The 27,875-nt window shown below is 42.7% G+C and overlaps 2 protein-coding genes across 7 annotated transcripts in view; one reads left to right on the forward strand and one right to left on the reverse strand.

The window, feature by feature from the left end:
* Window positions 1-24,464, forward strand: part of LOC132906313 (visual system homeobox 2-like) — a 50,542-nt gene extending 26,078 nt beyond the window's left edge. The window contains exons 3-7 of one of the 2 annotated variants that reach the window (XM_060958364.1): window positions 4,035-4,125; window positions 5,092-5,215; window positions 20,968-21,142; window positions 21,415-21,666; window positions 21,853-24,464. In XM_060958364.1, coding sequence (XP_060814347.1) covers window positions 4,035-4,125; window positions 5,092-5,215; window positions 20,968-21,142; window positions 21,415-21,666; window positions 21,853-22,016 — 806 coding nt within the window. In that variant the 3' untranslated portion in view covers window positions 22,017-24,464. The remainder of the gene's footprint in view (window positions 1-4,034; window positions 4,126-5,091; window positions 5,216-20,967; window positions 21,143-21,414; window positions 21,667-21,852) is intronic. The other variant, XM_060958365.1, reaches the window with a different exon arrangement.
* A 1,076-nt stretch (window positions 24,465-25,540) lies between these two features.
* LOC132906314 (disheveled-associated activator of morphogenesis 1) overlaps window positions 25,541-27,875 on the reverse strand; it is a 43,559-nt gene continuing 41,224 nt past the window's right edge. For all 5 annotated transcript variants that reach the window (XM_060958369.1, XM_060958370.1, XM_060958368.1 and 2 more), the window contains exons 10-12: window positions 27,526-27,653; window positions 27,283-27,453; window positions 25,541-27,198 (exon numbers count right to left, since the gene is read on the reverse strand). In XM_060958369.1, coding sequence (XP_060814352.1) covers window positions 26,932-27,198; window positions 27,283-27,453; window positions 27,526-27,653 — 566 coding nt within the window. In that variant the 3' untranslated portion in view covers window positions 25,541-26,931. The remainder of the gene's footprint in view (window positions 27,199-27,282; window positions 27,454-27,525; window positions 27,654-27,875) is intronic.

The raw sequence follows: 27,875 nt of genomic DNA on the forward strand, positions 1-27,875 counted from the left end.
CTGTTTTCTGCAAAACTCACATTCAAATTCAGTCGTTCGATCGACCTTGTCCGATGTCATATTAAATCCAATAAAACGTTTCAGAGTGACGGTCAATTTGTTGGAACGACGACGTATAGGAGCAAGCGTAATCTTGCGAGTTCTCTCATCGAGAAGATTAAAAACAATTGCTTCTGAAGTGGCTGTATGCGCAAACACGGTGTCTCCCTAGCGTAGTTCCCGAGGGAGGTCGCGACATCCCACGATATTCGAGGGCACTACGAACGGATTAGATCCAGGACAAATTAGAGGAGAGAGAAGCATCGGTCGCTGGGAAGCCGGGAATATATCAGGGTAGAGGGCAAACGTGTCCCGCTGGTCCCGTAATAGCTAACTGGATTTGATTAATCGATTTGGTTACAGCCTCCTACTTAGCCATCCTGACGCTTCCTGCCGTGTTTAATATCGATCATTCTCACGCGAGAATACGAGAATACGTCGCCATTCGCTATTTCTTTTCCACGATTGTACGAGACGATCTAGTTAGGAGATGCAGTTCTGCGTCTCGAGCAGCAGATCTAAAATATCGTTCGACTTCTTCGTACAAAGAGAAAGAATTTTGTCTGGATTTGTTCGTTTTCTCGCTTATTCTCGTAGGATATGCTTGGAAAGAAAATACGAATAAACTTCAAACCCTCGATGCTATTTTATTTGCGTTAACTAGTCCGTACAAAATAATAATTGCAATTTATCGTAAGAATAATATGAAAAGATACACGGCAATCTTACCTATGATATTTTCCATTACTTGCGATGCAGTACATATAGCAACACCATTTTCTTCAGGTTATTAGCATCCACTTGCGTCTACGTCCTCCGACGTGCAAAGCGATTGGTTCGACGGCTTGCGGTAAATAAGCATACTTAAAAAGCCGGCAGCAGGAAGCAACGCGGTGCCGGGGTGGCGTAAAGAGGCCTCTCTACAATCTTGTGAAACAATGCATCGCGCGAGCTCCACGCTCGGTGTCTTAAGCTGTGCGCAGTCGGGCCTCAAATATTTATTTTCCATTCGACTCCTTCATTTTTTGCATATGCGTGCATGCAAACTCATTCGCGTTGTTCGCGGAAAATATTGCAATCAGTGTCTGTAAAGATAGGAAAAATATTTTTTACGTTCTTTCTTCAAACTCGACCAACGAAATAGTGATCACTCTTCGGTTGTTACGCTTACCGTGTTATTTTAATTATCCTTTCGCTTTAATGAAAGTGATTCTGCCCGAAGCTGGTAGTTATGCCACGCGTCCAAGTCTTTTTACAAGATTGATAGAATAAATAGAGCAAAATTTATTTGACGCTCGACTCAGAAAAGACGCTGCTGGATGGTATAGAGAGGCGCGTGTATGGGCAAGGAAGAAATGTTGGATAAAATTAAGCCGGCATGCAAGAAATTTGCTTCAATCCACTGAATGCGCCCGACGCTTCCTCATTAAGTTCTTCGTCTTCGTGACGACACAGCAGGAATACTTTCCTTCTTATCGACCGTGCCGAGATGAGAGTAACATCGGCGATAGTTTTCGTTAAGTAACTACAAACCGAAGAATAGTTGAAAACTCGAAAGTCCTAACAAGGTATATCGAATTAATATAATTTTCTCGGATAATTAGGTGGTTCCTAACCAAGTGAAATAAAAATCTATTGGAAGGAACGACGTTGTAAACGTCGCACAATACAGTTTAGAGTAAAAAACGATACGCTTTTCATTCCTGACGTTCTCTTTCTTTTTTCTTTTTTTTTTTTTTTTTTTTCTTTTAAGCGAACTTCGTCAATGATTATAAAGCTATTCGTTTGACTTTAGAGAAGCGTTTTGAAAAAGCGACGAAGTGCAACGCGGACGAAAGCAAGAGAGCAGAATACAGACGCGAGCACAGAAAGGAAGGATTAACAATACATTTTAAAAGCCGCCTTCGCTATTTTCGCATACCATGTGTTCTATGTCGGTCGCGTTCATGAAACTGTTTTACTCAAACTTCGTCGAAATTCCTCTCTCGCCTTCTCTTTTCCAAGCTTTCGTGGCTTTCTCGGTGCTAACACATTTGGAAAACTAGCTTTGGTTATGCTTTCTTTTTCACAAAACTAAAGAACTTTAGTTTCACGACATCCGTAACAACTTATCCAACGCAATTCTCAGTGTTAACTTCAACCATACATTTTCAGGCTAGATTGAGTCAGCAATGAAATATCGACGCAAAGTAAAAAAAGAGATGACTTTTCGAAGCGATATCAAAGAGCACTCGCTTACCTACCCATTCGCTAGCGACACAACGAGATAAAACACGAGTTACAAATTTCCGCGTACGATCTCAAAGCAACGTTTTTTAGAACTCACGCTCGTACACGTTTAAGATCGTGTCATCCTTTCATTGTTCTTTCACGCGATTCTTATTATTTCTCTTGCGATAAGACCATCGCACACGATATTGCGGATGCTTTGCCACTAATGTGAACTATGAAAACTTCGATGGAAATAATTCCGTAGGAAGAAATATGAAGATAGCCGAAGTAATCGTATCCACGTAACCATGTGACGTTAGCAATGTGTTTCGTGGATCCAATTAGTCGAAGAACACATATAATTGGAATTAAGTTCTTAATTAATAGTTAATTAGCTGCCGGTAGTAGCGTCACCAACGGCTGGCAGCAGCAGCAACAACTGTAGTAACGAGTTAGCCCCGGGGAGAGGGATTCATTGTGGAGCGGCGCGCGCGCCACGAAGCCGGTTTTCGCTCATTAATTCGAAATTAATTTATAATTGATAATTATTTTCGGGCCATGGGTCCTATCCGTTTGCCATCTCGACGAACCTTTCTAATTTCCTGCCTCTCTTGTACGTAGAAAATTGCCATTTACCTTGGAAAGCATACACGAGCTGTCGAGTCACGAGCAGTATATATTTAAACAAAAAAGGAAAAAGAAAAGGTCGGAGGAATGTTTTTTTCCTTTCTTTATATCGTTGACATGCACACGCACGCGCCGTTAGCGGCACCCTCCCTAATTGGAGAACCTGGATTTTTGAGATGAAAATCCCGGTACTACGACCAGCTGGACAACAGGCTTTCCCGATATTTTTTCCCCCGACACTCCTATATTTTTTTTTTTCAACGTCAATTTTTTCCGCCCCGCCAGAGGTTGTTCCATCGAACTGTTCGAAATTCTGTTATCGGTAATAAATTTAGCAGGTATTTTGCCGGAATATCGAGTGTCAAGTCCGTGCTGCGACAGTCGATATCGCGCATGGAAATTACGTTCCGATCTCCACGAGTTTTTCCGATCGAAACACGCATGTATACCTCGTCCCCGTTAATTGCGTTTCTTTTTTGTTCGGATCGAGTGGATAATGCTTTAAATGCGACGCTCTGCGAGTGCTGGACAAAGGGATGAACGATAAATGGAAAAATAGAATCGCATTACGTGCTTCTTAGTTGCGTGTCGATGCTTCAAAGGGTAAAATTGGAACATGAAAACGGATAAAAATGTTACGTGAATTTAGGTTGCTCTCATCTTCCTTGTTTCCATCTATGCTGATGCCTCTGACAACTTTTTTGAATTGCCGAAAGAGACATTCTTTTCTATTCGATTCTTCTGGCTCGTCCTCGAAAGCTAGGTTAAAGAGTAAACGTTTTTCATTGTATTATCATTGATCACGATTAATCGTTAACGAAGGAAAGTCAAAGAAGGGATTGCGTGGACAAATAGAACCGGTATTCGATACAATTTGCATGAATACACGTGGTCTCGATTTATTGGCAAATCGGGTATAATGGGTAATTTGATCCTCGATGTACGCGCACGGCTAGAATTCAGATCCGATGGATTATTGGACTGCGTTAATGATGATTTTTTGAAGGAAGGAGATACAGCTATAAATTCCATAAATTATGCACGGTTATTTAATCTACGTTCGCTTAACTACAACATCGTTAGCTTTGAAAAGTTAGTATATACCTATTATCCGTTTATTTTGTTGAAATTTAATAAATTTAATGATCTTGTTACAGGTGTCGGACACAATATAGAATCTGGTAAAGATTTCACGGTCGACGGTCTCTCTGGTTTCAGTAAAAAGAAGAAGAAGAAACGCCGTCATAGGTGAGTGTCTCACCCGAATTTTGATCGAGAACATTTTTTAGTTATCATTTGTGTTGCATCGAATTTTTCGCCATTTTTCGTAACTTTATTGTCGCCATTAATTTTGTCCGGCGCACTCTGCAAAAATTTTGATTGGAACGCAACGTGAAATCAGCGTGATAGAAATACGTGTGAATAATTAATAACCACTGGCAAAATTTTCGACGCAACGCTGAGAGCTATTCTTCCGCATTTTCGCTTGGTTATCCGCGGGTCTGCGAGACAATCGATCGCGTTTCAGTGATTTTCATTCGGCGATAATGATAAATTTATTCCAAACGAATATATCATTTTAGACTTTTCATCGTGTAATCGACGAGTCCCACCCCCGATAATGAGTTTTCAGCTATTTTGAAGTGACAGACAACCCGAATGCAATCACCGTTCCGCAATAATTGTATACCACGATGAACGAATTCAGACTTAAATTGATCGTTAAAAGATATATTTGTCGCTAGAAATCGATTCCATTGAAACGTTACATCACATAAGATATGTATTTGCGTATTATCGACAGAAAAGATTAAAAATTGATGTTGGAAACTGGTCGAACAGGTGAATGAAGAATTATTATATTCGTAAATTGAACGTAGACAAATTAAAATTTCTCACGGCTCGAATGTTTTATTGTAAAATTTATGAAATCTGTTTTAAATTCTGTAGGGGCAGATTAAAGATAGATTTACGCTGACTGATTTGTTCGAAATTTGTTTCGCCAAAATGTATAGAATTTAATCTTGCTTCGGCTGCATCAGCCGATGAAATTGTTTTTCAATATTATTCAAACGATCAACTTTTTCTAGATCTATTTTCACTTACGAAATCAGTATTTCATTTTCTGCGTGGCTTTTTTCTTTCGAGTGTAGGCTAGCTTTAAGGGAAAAGCTGTAATGGCATATAACTAGGTTCATACGGTTGTTGCTCCAGGACGATCTTCACGTCACAGCAGCTGGAGGAGCTGGAGGCAGCCTTCAAGGAAGCCCATTATCCTGACGTGTATGCTCGCGAGATGCTCAGCCTTCGAACCGATTTGCCCGAAGACAGGATACAGGTGAGCGAAAATCAAAAGACCTATGAAATCCGACCTTCTGACCCACGAATCGGACGGCTTCGATACTACCATTTCCTTGTGAAATTCGCGACTCAGGGGTATCGGGTTTCTTTGCGTAGATTCTCGTAAACCCGAATTGATCAAAGGCTACTACTTTTCTTCGCAATCACTAACTTTTTGTCCATGTTAAGGACTCGAAGACCGTACGTAATTTAGCTAAGTATTTCATTGTTTAAACACTTGATATTTGTAACGAAGATATTAAGATATTATGCTCCAAAAGTTACGCGATTATAATGTTTCGAGGATTAATTAAATTAATTTGTGCGAAAACAAGAAAACGCAACAGAACGAGCAAGAAAGGAAAATCGGATTGTAAACGCGATAAAAAGGGGACCATTCTCAGTCGTGAATTACGTGAATTAGAACGTATAAATAATCGAAAGTGGTTGCTTTCAACGAGGAAACAATGCTTCTAGCGCGCGTCGTTTTCATAATTTTCCTATTAAATTAACATACAATGCAATTCACTTCAATTACAGCTAACGTAAAATTTATAAAGACGTGTACAGTGAAATCCCTAGGTACACTTTTCGTCACGTCGAGCATTCGTTCTCGAATAGTTCGTAAATATTACACTGCGCAAAATTTCGACTATAATTCGCTATTAAAACCACAATCTGCTTTAACGATAATTTTGTTCATTAACGAAAATTAACAACGTAACACTCTCTTGGAAAATTTAACGTGCTATTCGTGACGATTATATGATATAATCAGTGGAAATATAAAGCTCCAATACGTTTTCGTGTAATTACTGTGTCGTTTTATCGTTGAAAATTTCGGCTCACAGCGACAACGAGGACGACTTTGTAAACAAATTTAACGCGTATTCGTTCATCAAAGAGAATCATTATCAATTAGTGCCCGGTGTTAGTTACATTTGTATAAATTACCATGCAATTAATTTCGTAAATTCATACGTTATCAACATAATGATGTAACAAAGGTATTATCTGTTTGTAATACTTTAATAAGCTAATTGACCGGAAAAATTTCTTTCATATAGAAATATTATTGTCTAAAGGTAATCATAAATTTCTTTAACGAAAACGTTAAGTTTTTCATCCCCTATCTGCTAGATTATAAATCAAACAACCCTATTGTTCCTGCAATCTTATATAAATCAGAGAACCTTGTTCTACGATAACAGCTCATAGAATACCGTAACAATTTGTAAATCATCTTCGCAACGAGCCGCAACTTCTTCTTTAACCGATCACAAATGGCATCTCACTCGATGCCGTGGTGATATCGCGCGGAATTATCGACAGCATGCATAAAGCGGCGAAAGAACAGTCGCAAATGAAAGTGGTAAGGGTTGCAGTGGCGGCTGGTTGTCGGGGGTGGAGAATGGCAAGTCCAAAAGGCGCGACTATAAAAGGGAGAATTTTCCCGGGCTGACGGTTAGTTACCGCGGACTCGTGAAGTACCAGGCTGAGATAGGTTTCCGCATGGCGGACCCGGGACAAACTTCCCTTTCTCTCCCTGTTCCTCGTCCCTCATCCTCGCATCGTGATTTACCCCTCCATCCTTGCTTCTTCTCTGCCTCGTTCTCCTTAATCCTTCGCGTCACTGTATCCTTTCACGAACAACATACGTGCGAACCATGCCTGCGAATTTAGACGGGCCATGAAAGATGTCGAAACGGAGAACGAAGAAAAGAAGAATTCCAATCTCGAGCTTGTGCTAGCGTTGTAGAAAGGCACCTAGCATGGCACGTGGGTGTACACGCACGATAACGTCCATGGGTGTCTGTGCATAAATGTCCGCAGCACGTAGGTACATACACGCTACTAAATATATTTTTGTATAGGTAGGTATGTAACTGGAGAAACCAGGGTGACGAAGGTTAGAGGGATAACAGTGGTCCATGTAACAAGGGTGGCAAAGGAATCTCTAGAACAGACAACACCAAAGGTAGAAAAGAAACGTTGAGGGCACGTGCGACGAAGACGTGGCGGTTAGGTAAAATGAGGAGAAAGATCGCGAGAAAGAGGAAAAGGAGAGTAAAAAGAGATGCAAGGGAAAGGGGTAGATAGGTAGGTACAGTCGAGTCGCGATTCACGGGGTTGTTGAAGCTTCGTGGCTGAAGCGTACAGGCGCGTATACAGAAAGAGAGGAGAAAGAGAGGGGGGGAAAGGGTGAGAGAGAGAGAGAGAGAGAGGAAGAGAGTAACGGCGCCGTGAAACGACAAAGCGGCCATTGCAGGATGGGTGCGGTCCCGCGGGCCAATCAGAGAGACGAGTCGCGGACCGGTCGGCCAATCAGGCCGCGCCTTCCACCCGTCTTTTGTTTCTAAATTTGCGCGCGCGGCGGGGACACAATATAACGAGCGCGCGGGACGAAAAGAGGGGTTAGTAATCGTTAACGGTGATATTTTTGTGTGGGAGTACCGGCTTTCTTCGTCTTTTCTCTACCTCTTCTTTCACTCTACCTTCACCCCTGTACCTCCTCCCTCGTCCTACGCCGCGATCCCTCCAGCTCTCCGTCATCACTCTCGCCGCCTCTCTGTCGGACTCGTTGCCGCGTGAATTTCCTTCCGCTTCTCGATATAGCGCGCGCGTCTCCATCGAGTTTCTTCGTCCCTTGCTCTGTTCCTGCCTGTTCCGCGACCACTCCGACCCCCTATTTCTTTCCTAATTTCTTTGTAGCTTCTCTCTCTGCACCCTTTGTCCCGCACACTTTTTTGTTTCTCGCGCGCTCGTGTGCGCGCACGCCGATGCGTGCCGCAAAACAACACGAAGAAGAGCGCCGCGCCGGCCAGTTTTCATATCGATTAGGGGCATTTTATGGCGCTTGATGTGCACGACGAGCGTGTTCGTTGTCAAGTAAATTGAAATTTATTCCAATTTACTCCACTGAAATTTATTCGACAATTCAAAATAAACGACTCCGTTCGAGAGGAAATTATGGAAATGTCCGTGAACATTCTTGAAACACTCGTTCATTCTCTCGTAGATGAAACACTGCGATAAAATTTTGATGTCGTTCGAACCGTAACGAACCGTTAACGTCGAAAGAAAGAGAAGGCCGGAAGGGTCTGCTTCCGCTATCAAATGAAATTATCGTGTCCACTGAACGATTTGACAATGCGCCGTCTGTCAGGTTTCGCACGTTGAAATATTACTTGATTAAATGGATGAGTTTGGTTAGGCCAATGCGGTCTGAACAAATTAATTAGTTATGCTCAGTGAATCTTATGCAGACAACGCCGACGTAGAAATACGCGTTTCATCGGGACGATGGTTTGCGTAAACATACACGAGTTTCCTTTTCCAATTCGCTATAACGTCCGACACGAAGTTGCTCCATCATGAAAATGTAAAGGAAACGCTGCTGCGTTTTCTTTGACGAGACGCTACTTGATTTTTGGTATTGAGAGGCTTTCTCATTTCGAACGGAGACAAAGAGACACAAGAGAAAAGGGAAACATCTTGTTTGAAGAGTGGAAAACGCTGGAAGCATTTCTTCGTCTCCTCTTCGCGGCTAAATGAGAAATTTCCGAGACTTTTTCCATGGTATTCATTTCTTAGGACGATACTTACTTACTCGAAAATCACGACGACTTTAATACACACCGGCGTTTCAGCACCATTCTCCGTAATGTTCGCGTATTGAAAAGGATCACAATAATTGTCAATCCTACACCCTCCGATTCGTTGTGTTATTTCGTCCAACTTTTCCAACGCTGACAACCCAGAGAAAGAAAAACCGGAACGCTCCCGCGGTGAAGTTAATCGAAATGTCTCCGGCAGACCTCCGTTCCGCTTGTTTGCGTAATTGTGCACGCGATTCACGCATGCGGCAATATAATTGCGAGCTCCTACGACCGATTCAGTATCCGGCCCTGATATTTCTCTTATCAAAATGGTCACCGTATAAATGTATCCCTTCTGGATATGAAAAACGGAAATTCCGTAGTTTTATAAAAATTATCTTCCTTGTTATCTCTTCGTCTTTCGAACACCATTTGATAAACTAAATTGAAAATTAATTTCTATAAAAGTTTCCACGATCGATATTGTACTCGATGCTTATAAAGAATACTATTGATAGGTGAAAATACGCACTGCCTATAATCGGATGTAACTGTTTGATAGAATTCTTGTGAAAGCGTCATGAAAGAAAGCCAACGAGACTCAAGGGAGTATCTGGTTTCGAAATTCGCCCCCATACAGGAGGAAAGACCGATCGACTTGACTACTCGTTATCGCGATCGCTCTCGTACTTGCAATGAGGCCGCGTCTGATTGGCGCGCAGAATCGCGCACAAACGGACGTAATTTCGGTGGCCGGAGGGTTACGGCTTCTTATGGGGGTGCGAAAATTACAGGCTGCCTCGCCACACGTCCTTTCAACGTGATCGATATCTATATACCTACGCCGAAGGGGGTCCCACCTTGCGGAGTGTTTTGCACGAAATGACACCACGAATCACTGTTCAATTACTGTTTAATTTCGGTAACGCCACGCGTGCAAGGGCTTAATAAATCGTGGCTTGCATTCGGAACGGACCGTACGATGCCGAGAACGTCGTTTTAGTCGCGGTTCCTGCTGCTAATCGCGTTTGGAATATATGACTTTAATTTGCCAACACGTGCTACGTGTTTGTTGAACGCGTACAATTGCTCGGAGTTTAAACATTCACGAGTCTTTTTTTTTTTTTTTTTTTAATGCACGAGATTCAAACGGGTCAGTTGGAGTGCATCCCGGTAACAAATAGCCGGACGTGTAAACGGAGCGCTAGTCGAAGGAAAAGGAGTCATCCCATTCGTGCGGACAGACGTTTCCCGGTTGAAGTTATCCGGGTAATGAGGGCCGAGTCTCCCACGGGCTCGTTCGAAAAAACAACACGCGTATCCAACCATAAGCGGACCATTAGCGAAGAATTTTGACGTGGCTCACACAATCGTGTTGTGTCCGGTGAGAGGAGTGGAACGCCGGCTGGTTGTGCTGCTGAGAAAAAAATTGACTTCAAGTAGCGACGAACGGCTCACGAGACGCAAGTCATCCACAGAGTCCTCTAGAGGGTTCTCAGCCGGCTTCCACGTACGTTCTTTGACAAAGGTTCCACTGAAGGAAGACCCCCATCCTGACAACAGGGGCCCATTGTCAGTCCCCGTTTCAGCCAAGGCGCCATTGAGGATTCGTTAGAACGGCTTGCCAGGTAGAACCGCGCGACCGAGACCGCGAGTCTTCGACATTTTCTTTCGATCGTGCACGATCATTCTTCAGTCTCGGCTCGATATATTTCATAGACCCGTAATTACAGCTTGGAATCGCCGTACAATTTCAAAATCCGTGATTGAGTATGCGGAACATGCTTCAAAACGCGTTGGCTGTCGCTGTTGTTAGTTAAATTTAGTTTGTTTCGTCGAGAAAAAATATTTTTTATTTTTTTTTTTTTTTTTGAAAAAAGGTATAATTTTTAACGATAATGTTCGTTATGCCGTTTTCTTTCGCAATGAGAAAATAAAATGTTACCTCTCGAGTTTCCGTAGAAAAATGTTGGACAAAGAAACAAGAGAACAAGTGTTTCAGTTTCTTGCGAAGTCGTTCGTTAATACGTGAGTTGCCGCGTCGTTGATCCTGGAAGAATAACTCGCCTAACAAAATGGCGTTCCTTTCGAGGGTTTCGAGGTGGAATTCTGGCAGCGTAAAGCATCGCCCGTAAAGTCGAGTTAAGAGGCTCGTTCGAATTCGATCTCGCACGACAAAGATCCTCGATTCTTCAATTGCTTTCGTCCAATGTTTCCTCGAGGAACAGTTCGTTCCTGCTACTGAATTATGTGGAAGATTGACCTGGCTGTAAACGGAAGGTTCTTTTCTCTCGGCACACGGAGACGAGTGGAACAACTGACAACGATGGAATGGAAAATAAAGATGCTTCGGTAACTTTGGATCTTCCTTTTGCCGAACAGTATCAAATCAAGTATACCGAAGCTTCTTTCTTTCGATTACTTTCAAAGCGACAGTCGTTTTCTGATAAAATGCATTTAAATACATCTCGATTTATTTGTAGATCTATTTGTCCAATTTGTCGTCAGAGGATGATGAGATAGAACCAAATAAAAATACGCGTACAATATGCGAAGAAGCACGTTCGACGAGATTATTTTGAAATGGCTGACAAGAGCAACCGCAAGGACAAGCAGAAAATTAAGTGTCTGATTCAAGGAGGAAAGTAATCGTTGAAATGAAGCATAATCCCCCGGACATTAGGAATTTTCATTTTTAATCCACTCGTTTCCGCGCACAATTTGCTGTGAGAGTGGCGCATTACCAGACGACAAGAACAAAACGTTCGTCTCCCTCTCGCCCACTATCAAAATGGCTCGCGACAATAACGCGTCGTTGGTAAAGACGGCGATGCGACCGCGCGATTCATCGTATCGCGTCGCGTAGTTCTCAACGGATGAAATCAGTAGATTCGAGGGTCCTAGACCCGCGTGGTCGTTTAAACCGATGAACAGGAAGAAAAGGGAGGAAAGCTGAAAGTTTGGCTCGTTTCAAGGATATAATCCACCGCGCAAGGAGAAGAAAGTAACGAAGAATCGAGTTACGTTCTCCACCCCCGACGGGCTCGTTCCTCTTCAACCCTCTTCCGCTCTACTTCGATCTCGCTTCGGGACTCTCTTCGTCCACTGTGGCTGTCGTCCTTCCGTAAAGAAGCCCAGCTAAGAAAGCGTAATGACGCGGAAACGGCTCAAATGACCCGCGAATTTTCACTGGACGAGTCTTCCTACTTGTGCTTATGTTTAATAGGCGACCGATGTCGTAAGTTGACGTAAATTGTGCCGAGGTATTATCATTTGCACGGCGAATTTATGGTAATTTTCGACTCGATTTCAACTACCATCTACTCTATCGTATCAAGCGTACTGTACGGTTTCATACGGTATTTTCTACTTCTTGAATTTTTCATTTTTAACTCACTTATCAAAGAACAACCTTTCTATCCATCGATCATTTATAGCACAAATGCGGTGTACTTATTTGCATTGGTTCGATAAGTGAAATAAGAGATTACTTTCTTTTCATTTGAAAATCTGTTTGTTTTCGCGATTACCAGCTGACTGATCGAAATTATCCGTCTTGTAAAAGGCTGTCTGTTATTTCGCCCGGAAAAAGAGACGATCGGCCAGCTCGGTGTTTTCTGAAAAATTCAATTCTTCTTTACAGACGGGACATGACAGGTGGATATCCTCGATAAAGGACTGAGAAGGACTCCAGTTCGAGTACCTAGAGAAGACGTTAACACGTTCTAAAGGCCGCGCTAACGCTGTGTAAACAGCGCTCAACTCTGAAATTAGCTCTTCTCGGTCGGGCAAAATAAATATTTTCGTGTCGGACCATCGTTAACGGATTATGAAAATCCGTTTTTTTATTATTGCACTTGGAAGCTCATCTGCAGAGTGTCAGCAATTGTACGATCTAAAATTATATGGTCATCTATAAAATACATCGATGTTCTACAGTTTTCAATTTTGTGCATCTAAATTTTCAATTTGTTCGATTCCTCAATTTCTCGAATATTCTTTTCACTTTTTTAATTTTTAATTTTCAAATTCAAATGTAAGCTTTACTATTCGGTGTCCATTCGTTTATACATTACGGAGCCCAATAAGCAAACCAAAACAAATGTACGGTATTCAATTAATGCTCTCTTCCTGCTCGTATAAGAATTAAATAAGCCCACAGGCTATAAATTCCATAGAAACGACAAATCGTTGCGAGGCTAGTCACTTAATTAAATTCTCCCGGATTGCAAGGACAGTCGGTTCTAATCCCCCATAAGAGATTTCGCGTGCTCGACTCTTGGATCGAGGCGTGATTACTCACGGGTCCCGGTTAGAAAATCGTCGGTAGGAAATTTCGAGGCAGGCCCCTGCCAATTATTGATTTTGTCTTTTCGATGGTCACGGACGCGACAGGAAAGCGATGCACGCGCACACTCGCGGCGAAAGGCTACGCACAGAAGGGTGTTCGCGTGTATACTGCAGGCCGGAGGGGTTACAAAGCTACGAACGCATTAAATACTCGAGAGCGCAGTGTCCTCGGATGAGCTTTACGTACACCGACACACACTTGGACAGGCGCACACAAACAGCCAGGCACGCACACGATACGCACAAAGGCAGAGGCTAAATTGATTGCGTCTAAAATCCAACGAGCTTTCTCGGCTTTTCGTTCCCAGCCGCGACCGCGGCAACGCGAGCACGAAGATGGCGAGGTACAACCTTTGTAGCGGGGCGACGAGTACGTTTCACAAAAATATAACCTTGCAAAGAGGCTTTCTCTTTTTTCTTTTACTATCTTTCTCCCTACTCCCACGCTTTCTGCCCCTTCATCCCGCTTCTCTCTGTGGATGCATACCTCTCTGAAAACGGATCGCCCTCCCTTCCGGAGGTTGGAGAGCTCCGTTTCACGTCACGCCACCACGATAAATAAGTTTTTCGCCGAAAAACGCACTGATCAAAAGGAATTTTCCGCGTTGCTGGCCCGTAGCTGACCTGATGGAGTTCGAGAAATGGCTTATTGCGGAAATTTTGGATAAAAGGGGTGCTTCGAGGCTTTAATGTTTCGAAGGTCGTGTAGAAACATCGAGACAGTTTCGATAGGATGAGCAAATTATATTTTAACGACAATTTGATAGGGAATTGATTCGATAAAGCGGTTTTTAAAAGCGAACGCTCGTGAATTCGGTAACGATGGCAAATAAGGCTGTTAGTAAAAATAGGAATTGTACTGATCAAAAGAAATTTTCAACGCACCGGTAATCGTAAATCGTGAAACGACTCGAAAATACGCGGATTCAATGGCACGCGTAATTTCGCGTGGCCGCTTTTTTGGTTCGGAGCGTTTTTACGTATAATAGCCCGCGATTACGTGACAATTCCATGTTGCAACAATGTAGGATACAATGTTTTTCCGAAATCAATTGATCGTGAACCAATCGCGAAAAAAGATTCGTCCCGATGAACAATGGCGCTTCCCATTTAAATAGTCGGACTGCCGTTTCTCTCTCTTTCTATGACGTTGACATAATTTCCAATGAATGGAATTAAAGTCGAATTATAGGATTTTCACGTGTGATTCAGCGGGCAACAATTCCCGTCGGGGGACGATCCTAATCCTGTCGTAAGAAGCGACCGGTCGTAGGCGCATAAAAGCAGCCGAAACCTATGGGTACATCGTCGTCCTACGAATCCAATAGCCCATGGAGCCTGCAACCCTCATAATAGGGTTGTGGCCGGTGACGGCTTCGAGCTCATGAATTTTCTATCGCTCGTAGCCGAATGATTAAATGATCTTTACCGATGAAGGGTGCGGGCTTTTGACTTCTGCGTGTCTAGACAGACACTGACAAGTGGCGTTCACCCTCATTGACGCTTAAGCATCCCCAAAGAGCTATAAAATTTGGATGAAATTATCCGAAAAAGTATATCGATTATCTTTCGTACGCAGAGAAACTATATAGTACCAGTGACACTTGTATTTTTCCTCTTGGGTCTACTTATGCAATAATAAAATATTCGACGAAGAATTACGTATTTAGCGAAAAATATCGAGTTTGAGATATCCACGCGTTCGATAATCAATGAAACAAAAATCTACGAAGTCTCTGGAGCGAGGATGCACAAATCACGAGGATGTTCACGCGTCAGCCGATAATTTAGCGAACGACAGTACGCATCAGACAGTTTCTTAGGTCGATGATTCTTGGAAAGGAAAGGAGGCCGGTCGAAGCTCGTAAAACCAGCGGCAAACAAAGCGATGAATTCCGGTTGGCCGCGTTCCACCCCAAAAATTGACCAATAACGCGCATCTCGAGTATCCCCGGAGCGAGATCATGTGGAGCGGTCGGTGGCGCGAACGTCGACTAGCAAATAAATAAGGGTCTCTCCGCGGCCGAAATCGGACTCGCGGAATATCTAGCAATTTGGGCGTAGCAGGATTGTCAACGGTAGCGCTTATAAATTCTAATAAACCCCATTGCGCCACGACGAAATCTGGAGAGAGTGGGTGGCGAATGGCGAACGCTCGATCTCGAGGACGCATCAGGGGTTGAAGCGGGGTATACGCGAGCAAGGGGATACCGTTGAATACGGATATAAATCTCGACTAACCGAATTAAGTTAGAAGCATGGACCGAAGTTTCGCCACGCCCTCGTCGCCGATGAAACGCTATCGAAACCCGGAGTCTGCGTGCTGAAAATTGTAGCCAGACAGAGGAAGAGGAAACAGGTCTGCAAATTGAAGAATGACACGAATAGAAGAAACCGCGGGTCAAAGACGCGTGGTATTTTAACGTTAATTAATCTAGGGAGCGTCACGTTAATTCCCACATCGAGATGAAAACTAGTTCTAGAAAAATTAACATTTCTAGTTGGATAGAGATCTAGGTTGGCGCCGTTATTATTGGTCCGATACCCCTAACGCACTCCGAAGGCCGTCTCGTTGCACAGGAAAGATCCTTCCGTTTGGCGCTTCATTCGTTCGGATCGACTACTGCGCGTCGCGGAGTCCTTGCGCGATTAAACGTGGGGGGCATCGTGATTGCGATTTCTGTTAATGCGATCCTTGGCTCTTAGATGTAAACCACGTCCAATAAGACTTAGATAATAACGTTCGGTTAGCGTAACGACTTGATCGGGTTTCCTGTTGCACAGGATCGATCGTCCCAATCAGGAGATTCTCGGATAATCAACTAATCGATGCTTGGTGTTGTGGGAAATCGAATTAATCTAGAAAATTAACTTAGGATAACACGCTGTACGGGCGACATAATCAATCTACGAGCAACACCTTGTATACGGAGCTTGATGGTTTTTAAGTAACGTAAGTGGTAAAGTAACTATCGAAAATTGTCAACTCCACTGTATAATTGCGGACCACTCGTCGTTCTAATCTAGTCGATATTAATTCACTCTCTTGCGAGATCCTTTCTGGTTGTTGGAGCTAAGTCATGATTAACGTCCGGGACCCTTCTCGTGGTCCTCCGTCCAGCAAGTGTCCCACCTAATGATGTTCCGGCGCGTGCCACTTCGCAGCATGGGGTCTATCCCTGAACCCCATGCTCTCAGCTAACCGAACTATTTGCTGGCCGATGACCAACGAGCACGGTCGTACATGCTTGTTCGCGCATTATGTCGCAAACAAGTGATGCGTTTTTCGAGGGTTAATGCGACTTCGCAGGTCCATCGCATGCGTTTCTTATTGGACGAGATTAATTGGCTTACCGGCACCCTAGGTTAGCTTGTGGGAACTCAGAGAACCATTATTCGCACTGTCGATCACCGTATATCATTTCAAACGATCTGTAAGAATATTTGATACAGTGTGATTCGATGCAGTATAGTAATAAGCGATAGCTTCCCCACTTGTCACGCGTTTACGACGAGTCTCTCTTGTTCGCAAGAGTCTTTCTTCGGATAAAGCTATCACGATCGCAAAGATGCTCGTCTCGAGGATCCTTCGCGAAGTTGAAATACGATCGCTTTTTTTTTTTACGACGTGTAGCAATTGATAAGACAAAAGACATTGGAGGGGATGAAGAAAAAATAGAAGAAAGATAAGTTTGGGAAAGAAAGCGTTTAATAAGTACGTAACGGGTATCTAATACGTTTCGGCATCGGTTTGAGCTTTGACGATACGGGCGTTGAACAGGGGTTCGAGAGATCACGTGGAACGGTGGGAGTGCGGAGTGGCGAAAGAGGGAGAACCAGAACTCGATATCTCATTATCGGTCGATCGTAAATTGAAGTTACCGGTGGGGAGTAACGAGATCTCCAATTATCCTTAGGACAGTATCAGTTTGTGCGGCGCGTGTAGGTGTTAGCGTGGCGACGATTCGAAGGTGGTAGGCATTCGCCGATCTTGGTATTCTTAGCTCGTCCGTCGAGCAAGAATGCTCGGATTGCGAAAAACAATATCGGCCAAACTGCTAAGAGAAAAATAACGGTCTCGTTTTCTTGCGTTCCGTTGGCAATTTCGTTTCTCTCTTTCGCCACTTTCGCCACTCTTTCTTTCCTTCCGCCTTGCCACCAGTTCTTCTATCCTGCGCGGTATTCCTGGCTGGCTGGCTGCCTCTCTTCACGGCGGAAATCAAAAAGCTTTCGGTTAGGTAGACCTTCGAGGACCCTCGTCCTGCTAGTACCTGACGGCAACTCTTCAGCTTCAGTTTCAATACATCGTGCTGGCATCGAGCTCGAGTGTTGCAGCAAGAAGCAGGCAGGTGGGTGCCGTCGACTTGTTCTCTCTATCGGTATCTCTCCCTCCTTTCTCCTCTTCGATACTCCCCTACCATCTAGCCGAACCTCTTCTCGTCCTCCTTCTACCGTTCTCTCTTCCTCCGTTGATCTCCTCCTCCTTCGACGCCCTGTTCGCTTACTCTCTTTCGTATGATCGTTGGCTATCTCTGACTTTCGCGACTGTGTATCTTGTATCGGTGTATTGGTAATCCATAGCAAGTTACCGCGGGTTCCTCTTCTCCTACTTTGGTGCAGCCCCCGACATCCACCCTCTTTACTTCGCCTCGTATCTACTCCGTACCAACACTAACCATCCTAACTTAGACGCCGCTGTAGTATTCATTTCGAGTCTTTCCCTCGATCTTCCTATCGATGTCCTTCTCTTCATCTCGGTATCGCTCGCTGCATCTGCTTCCCTTGCTCTACTCGGTACTCTGCCTCTCTTTTCTTCCATTCTTCCCTCTTTGCCCCTTTCCGCTATCCCTGGTTCTCCCCGTCGCACTTTATATATCGGCCGTCCCTCTCTCTTTATTCCCATTCCCATTCTCATCCTCTTGTTTTGGTCCAATAGTCAGTCGCCGGTCTGATCGATGATACGCCAACAGCCAGCACTGCGCATGGCCGACTAAATACAAACTCACTCCTTATTATACCGGGTGTGCCAATAAAGGGGGTGGCGGGACAGAGAATGGGAAGAACGTGGCGGGTGGGAGAGAAGGAAGACGAGAAGCCCACCGCTGGAGTTCTCGCTCCTTCGAGTCGACGAATGCCACCATAAAGGATCCTCTTCCTCTTCGTTGCCGTTGCTGCTACCGCTGCTTCTGCAATGCAGACCCCAACCTCTGCCACCCTTGCCTTCGCCTGTATATCCATTCTGCCAGCGTACTTCGATATCTCTGTCTTTGTCTCTTGGTAAGCTATTCCAGGATGCCGAAGGATAATCCCGGTACGCGATTTCCGATCCCGAACATCCGAACGAGTCATTCGCGACGAACTCGACGAACTTTTACCGATTCTAGTCGCCAAGTTTTCTATAGACTCTTTCCTCGCTTCGTTTTATGAGCTTTCCTCGGAAAGAGCGTGTTACTTATTTCTTAAAACTTCTTCGATTACCATGCTCTTTCTCCTTTCTCATATCATATGACCTCGTCGTCGTTTCTTTCGGATTGTTTGCCCGTTCTGAACATCGACGAATCTATTCCGGATCAAACTCCTCGGTGGTTTATTCTCGTCAACGGTACAAACGAAATAGAACGGTTGAACGGTAAGTGTTTGTTCTGAAATAGAAGTCGAAGGAGAGAATCTCGAAGATAAGGTACTACAATGAACCGGTCGGGTTCGAGGGATGTTTAAACTCTTCATTGGATGCAATCGCCGTCGTAAAGTCACTTGAAAATCGAATAACAGCTTTATGATCGGTACAGTCATTTACGCGTCAGTGGATAGAACGACTGCCCCCCGATCAATGAGAGATTTCCTACAGGATTCTCTCGTTTCGCGCGACCATTACCATTTCCGCGATGTAGCCTTAATCCCTTTCATTTCTCCACATCCTACTCTCTCATCTGCTTTTCCGCTTTCATCTTTCTAGAATGACGGGCTATTACGTTCGATTACGCAGTTTCTGGCTTTGAATCGTAAAATAATCTTATCCCGGCCGATCGACGATGTCAAAGATCTCAAGTGGCGAAAATTAAAAAACACCACTGGTAATGTCAGAGCGTTTTTTTTTTCTTTTCTTTTTTTTTTTTTCTACCGTTGAATTAACGCCAACTCTTTAGGAAAGCGGGTCTCGTAGACGGATTACATTTTGAAAGGGCCAACCGTTTCCGTTTTTCCTTATCAATGAGACAAAAGCGCATTTTATCAGAGAACAGGGCAACATTTGCATGAGTATTTTTTCGCGCCTGTGGGGGAAGGTAGGTCGCGGGAAAAAGGCCGGCCAGCTTGTTCAAGCCTAGGCGGAAGATAATTTCGGGGTGGCAGCACAAATTGACAGGGCAACGCATTTCCATTCATTCGAATTACGTTCCAATTCTGCTGGTGACTTTAGCATTGTTGCTACAAATTGGTACACGCCCTGGCCTCCGGCCCAAGCCACCCCCACGTGCGTCTGCCTTGTACACACGTTTCACAAATGATGCGTGTGCAGGTCTTTTTAAATAACATCCTCGAACGATCACGTATGCCGATTACGGCTACGACAAGACTATCGCTGACGCATTTAATATTGTTGAATAAAATACATTACACGTAGTTTCATAGCTGCTCTTAGTGACGTTTTAGAGATAATTTAAGCGACGAGAATAATGTAGAGTTTTTCTTTCTTTTTTTTTCTTTTTTTTTTTTTGATTAAATAAAAGCGAATTAAATACGGAATGGGAGTAATATCTCATAACCTTTTCATTCGATTTGAACACTGATAAACGTAAAAGAGAAATCTCGCACATATGTAAATAGCGATCCACCATCAGCGGTTATATAGAAATATCATTTTCCACTCGTTCGATATTACGGCTAATATTGGGAGCGTATAAAACACTGTCTCAAGTTGCAGTCATGAAACGTTATCAAACAATAACCGTACAACGGAATTGAACGTTTAAATTGCAACAAACACGAACATATTTTGTACGAGAAGCGAACGCTAATCTGCACATTACAATTACTAACTTCTCAGTTACGATTAGTTTGCTTAGTTCAGAGACGGTAATGTGCAAAACTTGTTGGAAATGGAGCTCGTTAAAATTGAAACTCGTACGGGGATACGAGCGTGACCGGAGGAAACGACACGTGACTCCTCTCTAGGTGGTCCGATGATCAGAATTGTTAACAAGTAGTCTAACAGGATGCCGAACCGCGAAAAACTGGATAACGAACTCCAAGTTGATCGTTTAAGCGGAATAGTTAACTACGAACTGCCGTGGAACCGCACGCATGAAACTGATCGCACGTCGCGCTCATAGTGTTCCAATTAGTAGACAATGATCATTAAACGGACAAGTGGGTCCAAATACATCGTCGGTGAAGTTCTGTCGGGCTTGGTAATTCTAGGCCCATAATGGGCTGCTAATAAGTAGTCTTCCACTTGATGTGACTTCCACTATTAGTCATAGTGTTTTCTCCAGCTGTATTCTTTCTTTCTCATCGTTGCTTTAAAAAATTGCTCCTTTGTGAATTTGCGGGAACATCGACTATACGTATCTTCCGAGAACGGATCGCGATGCCCCTGGCATGGGTGTCTTTCGCGTCGAGACAATCCTTCTTTTTTTACATGCTTTTACATTCTGATATCGATTATTTTTCACACGTGTTGTGCCTTTAGTCGAGTTTTACGACACGCTCAGGATTACGTTGGGTCTATTTTTCGGTCGACATCGCAGAAGGATACCGACTGTAGGATACCAAAATAAACGTTACGAATTTGTTGTTTCAGGTCTGGTTCCAAAATCGGAGAGCAAAATGGCGTAAAACTGAGAAGTGTTGGGGCAGAAGTACCATAATGGCGGAGTATGGCCTGTACGGAGCAATGGTGCGACACTCTCTACCGCTTCCAGAGACTATACTGAAAAGTGCCAAGGAGAACGAATCGGTAGCGCCATGGTTGCTAGGTAAAAATCATGAAAATTTTCTCCTAGACCGTTGAACGAACGAAAACATTAAGTTTTGCTAACTTCATAGATGATTCTGATGTCTCATTTTTAAGAATGGAAAGTACAAATGAATACGGGGTATTAAAATAATCTATCGATCGACTCGTCGGTTACTCGTTTTGTTAAAAGTAACACTGTTGAAGTCGTAAGCAATGCTTAATGAGAACTATGCCCCGCCCTTGCAGAAAATATACAAGTCTCGACTTTGTTTTTCTGTTCGTCTCTGTCAGCTCAATCATCTAAGACGAGCAGCTTTAGTCAAGATATCGAAAATAATCAAGAACTGATTGACTGTGGCCCCGCAGGGATGCACCGGAAGTCAATCGAAGCAGCGGAACATCTCAAGTCCGGCGGAGAGGACAGCGGAAACGATCACAATGGAAGCGGAAGCAGCCCCCATCATAATCATCATCAAGGTGGACCGACCAGCTCCGAGAGCGGACAGGAAAGTCAGGACGGTATGGGACCTTCTTCGTCGTCAGGTAATTACCTTCGAATTCTTTTTATTTCCCGTATCTATGGGTCGTGATTCCGCGATACGAAATATATTAGGAACTTTTAAAGTTTTTAATTGGTTGCTCGTGGAAAGGAAAACAGGAATAAAGCGACTCTCTGTAGCGGATAGCCATCGAAACTTGGATTAATTTTGTAAAACTTTTGCTTATCAGGAATCGTTCAGGATACGGAACAGCTGAGAAACGAGAGCATCGCCTGTTTGAGGGCGAAAGCGCAGCAGCATCAGCTGCAGTTGAGTCTACAACCTACGGCTGCGCCTACCAGCACCTCGTATCCTGCAGGCCCGCAGTCCAGCACGCTTCATGCCTCCGTTTAATCACCGTTTCGACATTCCTTGCACGAGTCATCGGAACTAGAAGACGTTCGATACTTTAGAGAACAATCTCGTTCGAACTTTAAACGCTACGTTTTCAGCAAGAAATTTTGCCAATCATCCTCGCGATCGAGTTTCAGAGGAAATGGAAGCTCTTCGAAGAGATCGCGTCAGCGGACTCGCTGGTCGGTCGCCACAAAAATTGTTCTTCGTCTTTTCTTCGAGTCTCAGAGCTTCGCGATATCATTACCGAGTCTAATTTCGACGAATCAGGGTAAACGTCTATAAAAGGTACCTATACGACAGTTGTACAGACAACATATACCGTACACACATATACACACAACGAATACGAATCGTTCGCGTTCGAACGATCAGGCTAAATCATCGAAGCGCTGATCGATATCGCGCAGAGCCTACGCAATTCTCGCATTTCGCGTCTCACCTTCGAACGAATCGACAATAGGAGGAAGCGTCGATCACGAAGGGGACGAACAACGAGAATTACTTCGAGTCGGTCCTCATTCAACGAAACGGTGGCCTATGGACGGCCAAGTACAATGACGAATCATCGATCGCGGTGTGACAAAGCTCGCTTCCACCCGTCGACAGCGACTCGTTCTCGCGATTCGTTGCGTTCCTCGAGGTTTACGCCTCGAAACAGCCTCCCGTATCGGCGATCGTGTGTCAAAATCCTGGAAATTTGACAGGCAACTTACGGCAGGTGGGTGTCTGCGCGAGCGAGTCGCAGGTGAATCGACGCCAAGTGGAAAGCGAACAACTAATTAGGAGTTATAGCCGCTTTAAATAGTGCGAGTATAAATATATACATATGTATGGAGGAGCGTGTTTGCTGCATCGTGATTACGTTAATTACAGTGAGTCAAGAGAGGAAGAGATGGAGAGAAAGTGAGCGCGTGAGTATGCCTGCGTACCTTGAAACGAACATTTCGCCTTTAGGAGATCACCGGAATGATTTGCAACGAACAACAAGCTAATTAAATTACCACAGCGAGTGAGACGAGTTTACGAATTAAAAATTACCCGACACATCGAACTTCGACGCCTCGAACACGCCTTCTGTGACGTTGCATCGAAGCGACATGCTTTCCAGTTCGCGAGAAGTTGGAAAATCTTTTGAAAATTTGCGATAGATGCCATAATTGCGGATTAATTGATCATTGAAGAGTACGTGTTGAGCTCATGCGTGCGTATGCTAGAGAAAGAAAGAGATATGTTTTTGCGGATACCACATATGCGTGTGTAAGAGAGAAATAAAGAGAGAGAGTGTGTGTGTGTGTGCAACGGAAAATCTTTATTAGAGAACACTTCCTATACTCAAGTACTTAAAGAAGACGTAACTGTTGTCAAATGTGCAATATATCGGTATAAGTTCTAGCTGGATAAGGCATTATACTTTATTTACGGATACAATTATGTGAGGTGATTGTCAGGGTAATGGTGCGTCGACGGTCGGGCAAGAAAGGTCAAAGCTGACTAAAATTGGTCGGAATGGGATGCAATCTACGAGGTAACGAGAGGATCTTTAATTCTCTGTGCATCTTTGCAACGATCGCGAAATTTCAAAACCGCATGACCCAAAGAAATGGAACTTTCTACGACATAGAGATAATTATCGTATTAATTCGTTACTCGTTACGTGATTCATAGATAAAGATGAATAATTTCGGTATACCGATGTTGGCACAGAGAATTGTTAAAAAAAGTTGTAAAAAGAGTATAAAATTTTTCGATAGTATATTTTTAAGAGTTTCTCTCGTCTTGCATCCTGTTTGTTAAAAAAAGAAGCAATTACTAAAGTAGACGTTGTTTCCACAAAGATATTCACGTGTAATTTTTATTCTTCCACCTCGACGACGATGTTCGCGCCGCGCTGGCACCGTTACCTTGCTCCTGCCCACTGTATATAAATATATATAAATACAAAGTATATATATATAAATATACATAAAAAAATATAAATGCGAATATATGTGGTTACGAGGCACCCTAAGCCGGACGAGTCTCTTTGCGATTTTTGTGTTTACAGTCGGTCTCGTGATCGCGCACCTCACGTTTTCAAGCGTTAATTACCTTTCTGATTCGCGTCACTTTTGCACATTTTGTTCTTTCTCAACTTGAGAATAAACCTTCGATCGAAATAAGGACGAAGGACATCTCAAAGAGTTTCGTTCGTCTTAGATCCACCGGATTATAACACATAACGTAACGCACTATAATTTAAACAAAACAATTACGGGATGAGGTAACCACATGCTACACTGAGGCAGGAATGAAACTGGAGGTAACGAAAGGAACACTGCTGTTGTTTGTAAGACACACTTAACAACGCGCTTCGGATCTCAAGCGAATTCCCTGTATCCGAATGCTCCAACGCATGCATAGTAGTCGGCTAGTGTATGTAATAAATAAAATTTCTGAACAAAACGATACTGCATTGTTTCCTTGTTATTCGCTCTTCCCACCCCTACCCTATCTCCTTTTATCTCTTGCGTTTACGTTCTTTGACATTATTTGACTTAAATAAGTTACTAGTATAGTTGGAATTTTGAGGTCTCAGTACTGAATATTCATTAAAGACGAGACAATAATTTCGTTCGAGTTATTTGAGAAAATATTCAAGCAAGTTGCATGGAAATGAAAACAGTAAACTGCTTTCTGCTTTCGCTATATTAACGATGCGGCAAGACTTTGTTTCATTAAGGCCAACAATTACGTCTAATGATGCCCTTGGATTTTTCAGGGGACGCGTTGAACTGCACTCGATAATTCTCATTTAAAAAAACGAATTATGGGCTTCGATGTATTGTGAAATTTTTCTTCTGACGGTAATGGCACCCGATATAGAAAGTCCTTTGACGCGAAAAAATAATTAAAAGTTTATTAATTATCGCGCAGTTTGAATTTAGACAGGACGATATAAAAATAAGTCAGCGGCCTAAATTTTTAACGAATGCCAGAACATCGTTAATATGGTTAGGATTTAGTATTGAATTTTTTTTTTTTATTGTATTTGCTTGATTCTCTTTCTTTCGCTTTTCTTTTTTTTTTTTTTTCTTTTTCTCTCTGCTACATTTAACGTAGATTCTTTTATTCCAAGATTTGACAAGTGTTATTCGAAATAAAAATTCGTACTTCGTTACGAAAATCAGTTTCTAACTAATGGTACATAAAATAATAATTTACAGATGTCGTATAGATTGTAATAATTCGTAGAAAATTATTTGCGTATGCTTCGTATTCGATAACATTGTGACACCTATGGAAGTGCAGGGAAATCAGCGTTATGCTTGCGGACATCATATTGAAGTTCACTCTGTATCCGTCGGTAACTTATCGACGATCGGTTTGTTTGAATCACGGAAGATTGATATCGAAAAAAGAAAAGAAAAAGATTAAAATATTTAACGAACGAAAATTGGAAGCTGTTTCAAATAAAAGAACCTTTGTTTGCTCCCTGACCAAAAAAAAAAAAAAAAAAAAAATTAAGATAAAAAAAGTGTTAGTGAGGATTTGAATTTCACGTTTATTCGGTATATTTTATATATATATATATATGTATATATTAATACATGTGACATTAAGGACGCAGTAATATATTATCGGGCTGCCGCCATCGACAAGAATAGGACATCGATACTGAATATTTACAAAAATACAAAAGCTTACAAAACATCGACTGCTATACAACGAACTCTTGTCTAATCGTTTCGCCTTCTCTGGTCTACACATCGAAAACTAACACGAATTCCATCAACGACTCGGCAATTATTAACGAGCTTCTAAATAATCTAATTAACGATTAGGTCCTTTTCTAAAATACAAAATCAGACTTGTAGGTTTCCCGAGGCTGAAATAGAGTTGCATATATGCAATGGCCCTCTCTGGTATGTTTCTTAGTATATAAAAAGAACACGTTGTTCTCAAAAAGCATCGAAAATTTCGCTAAGAATATTCGTCGACGTATGAAAATCGAAGTCTTTTCAAAATTGTAACAGGTCCATCGTTCTTAGGATCGCGTTGCGTTTTCTCTCTGTTCTTTACCTCTTCTTGGTCCGATCGCTGCGATGTTCTTTCGTCGAAGTTTTGCAAATCACTGCCGTTAAACGCGGACTACCTTAATGAACAAACGCATAATGACTATATACAGAAAATTATCGCGTGATACCCTTGCCTGACTCGTAACACAAACGCTTTTTAACAATGTACAAACTTGCGTTCGCTCAGTTTTTCGATTTTGCAATTTTTATGCAATGTCGCTTAATTTTAATCGACATATACGATGATAAAAACACAAAATTCTATTTGGTTATCATTGAGTAAAAAAAGAGACAAAGTATCGACATTGAGCGTGCTAAGACATCGTTAATCGTACGACGCTTTGGTCTTGTCGATTTAGAGATCGCGTTCTCACACGATTTCGTATTCCTGGATATTTCTTTGCCGTATTTCGTACGCAACATCGAACACAGTGTCAGATATGTGCAGGAATAATTGCAAAAACGAAACATGAGATTCGATTAAAAATATAAATCGTATACAATTTTCAGAATTTATGATCGAACAAACTTCACGAAACATAATGCACCAAACGAATTACGATCGGTGAATTAGGAAGACTTTAGAGATAATGAATTAAACAGGAATTACATCCGAAGATAATACTACGTAATCGATGAAGGAATTTACGAAAAGTAAAAGTTTCGTAGTCTTCATTTTGTTAGCCTATTTACACGTTTCCTACTTAACGTATCCGTTATTTCGATTCTCTCCTTTATTCCTACAGGGGAATTGATTTCCTTCAACGCAACATTCATGTTTCCTTTCTATCACATATTGTTTAAATCGTAAAATGGTTCGAACGACGTTAACGTCACTAGCAATTCCAGAAAAGATTTCAATGTCTTTCCCTGGAATCTTCTCTGTGCGCGCTGTGTCTTCGCGATTCTTGGCCGCTCGGAGTCACAGGTCTGCGCTTTGATCTTTTAAACTTCGCGATATCCTCTCCGAAAACATCGCCGGTTCGAAGAGCCGATATCAAGTCATCGAATTCACCCTTATTGTCATTCTGTCCATTGCTATTGGCTTCGTTCTTCTTGCTCAACGAGATGCTGTTCAATATTCCCTCGCGAGAATTCTTTCTTTCCATTGTCCTCTTCCGAAGCTAATATAAATTGTTTCAAAGAATAAGATTACTTAAGAATTAGCGCAGAAGAAATACAACACGAGTATCTTACACTTTACGTACCTCTTGTTCTTGCTTTGCTCTTCGTTCTTCTTCCTCTATCTTCTTCCTCATATTTTCCACGTCTTGTCTGGCTTCAGCTAACGCTTGTAGGAAGTTTTCAAAAATGCCAAAGAACTCGTCTGGCTGCACGCCTGCTGAATCTTCGCCAAACAGCCTCACCGCACGGTCAAACTATTCGCAGAAATTTTAATCAATGGGTGAAAGAAAACTTGGCAATTGTATACAACCAGTCTGGAAACTTACTCTAGTCTTCATATCTTGGAACAGATCCTCCGCTTCCGCTAACCTACATGTAGCCTGTGCCTGGAAATCTCTCATTGCTGGCAAGAACATATCTCCTTGAAGTACTTGCGACTGACCACGGTGGAATTCTAAGGAAAAGTTGATAAAATTAAAGCAGTCGTAAAATATAAATTAGGTTGTCCGAAAAGTGTCCTTTTACAGACAACGACGCATCTTTATACAAACGTGAAACCTAATCCGTCGAACGTTGTGAACTTCATTTCGATAGAACAAAATGGGTCATTGGATAAAATAATATGAAACGGAAAATGTTGTGCGTCCATTATTTTCTTATATAACGAAAGAAACTT

This window comes from Bombus pascuorum, chromosome 4 (genome assembly GCF_905332965.1).
Source record: "Bombus pascuorum chromosome 4, iyBomPasc1.1, whole genome shotgun sequence".
Classification (NCBI taxonomy): domain Eukaryota; kingdom Metazoa; phylum Arthropoda; class Insecta; order Hymenoptera; family Apidae; genus Bombus; species Bombus pascuorum.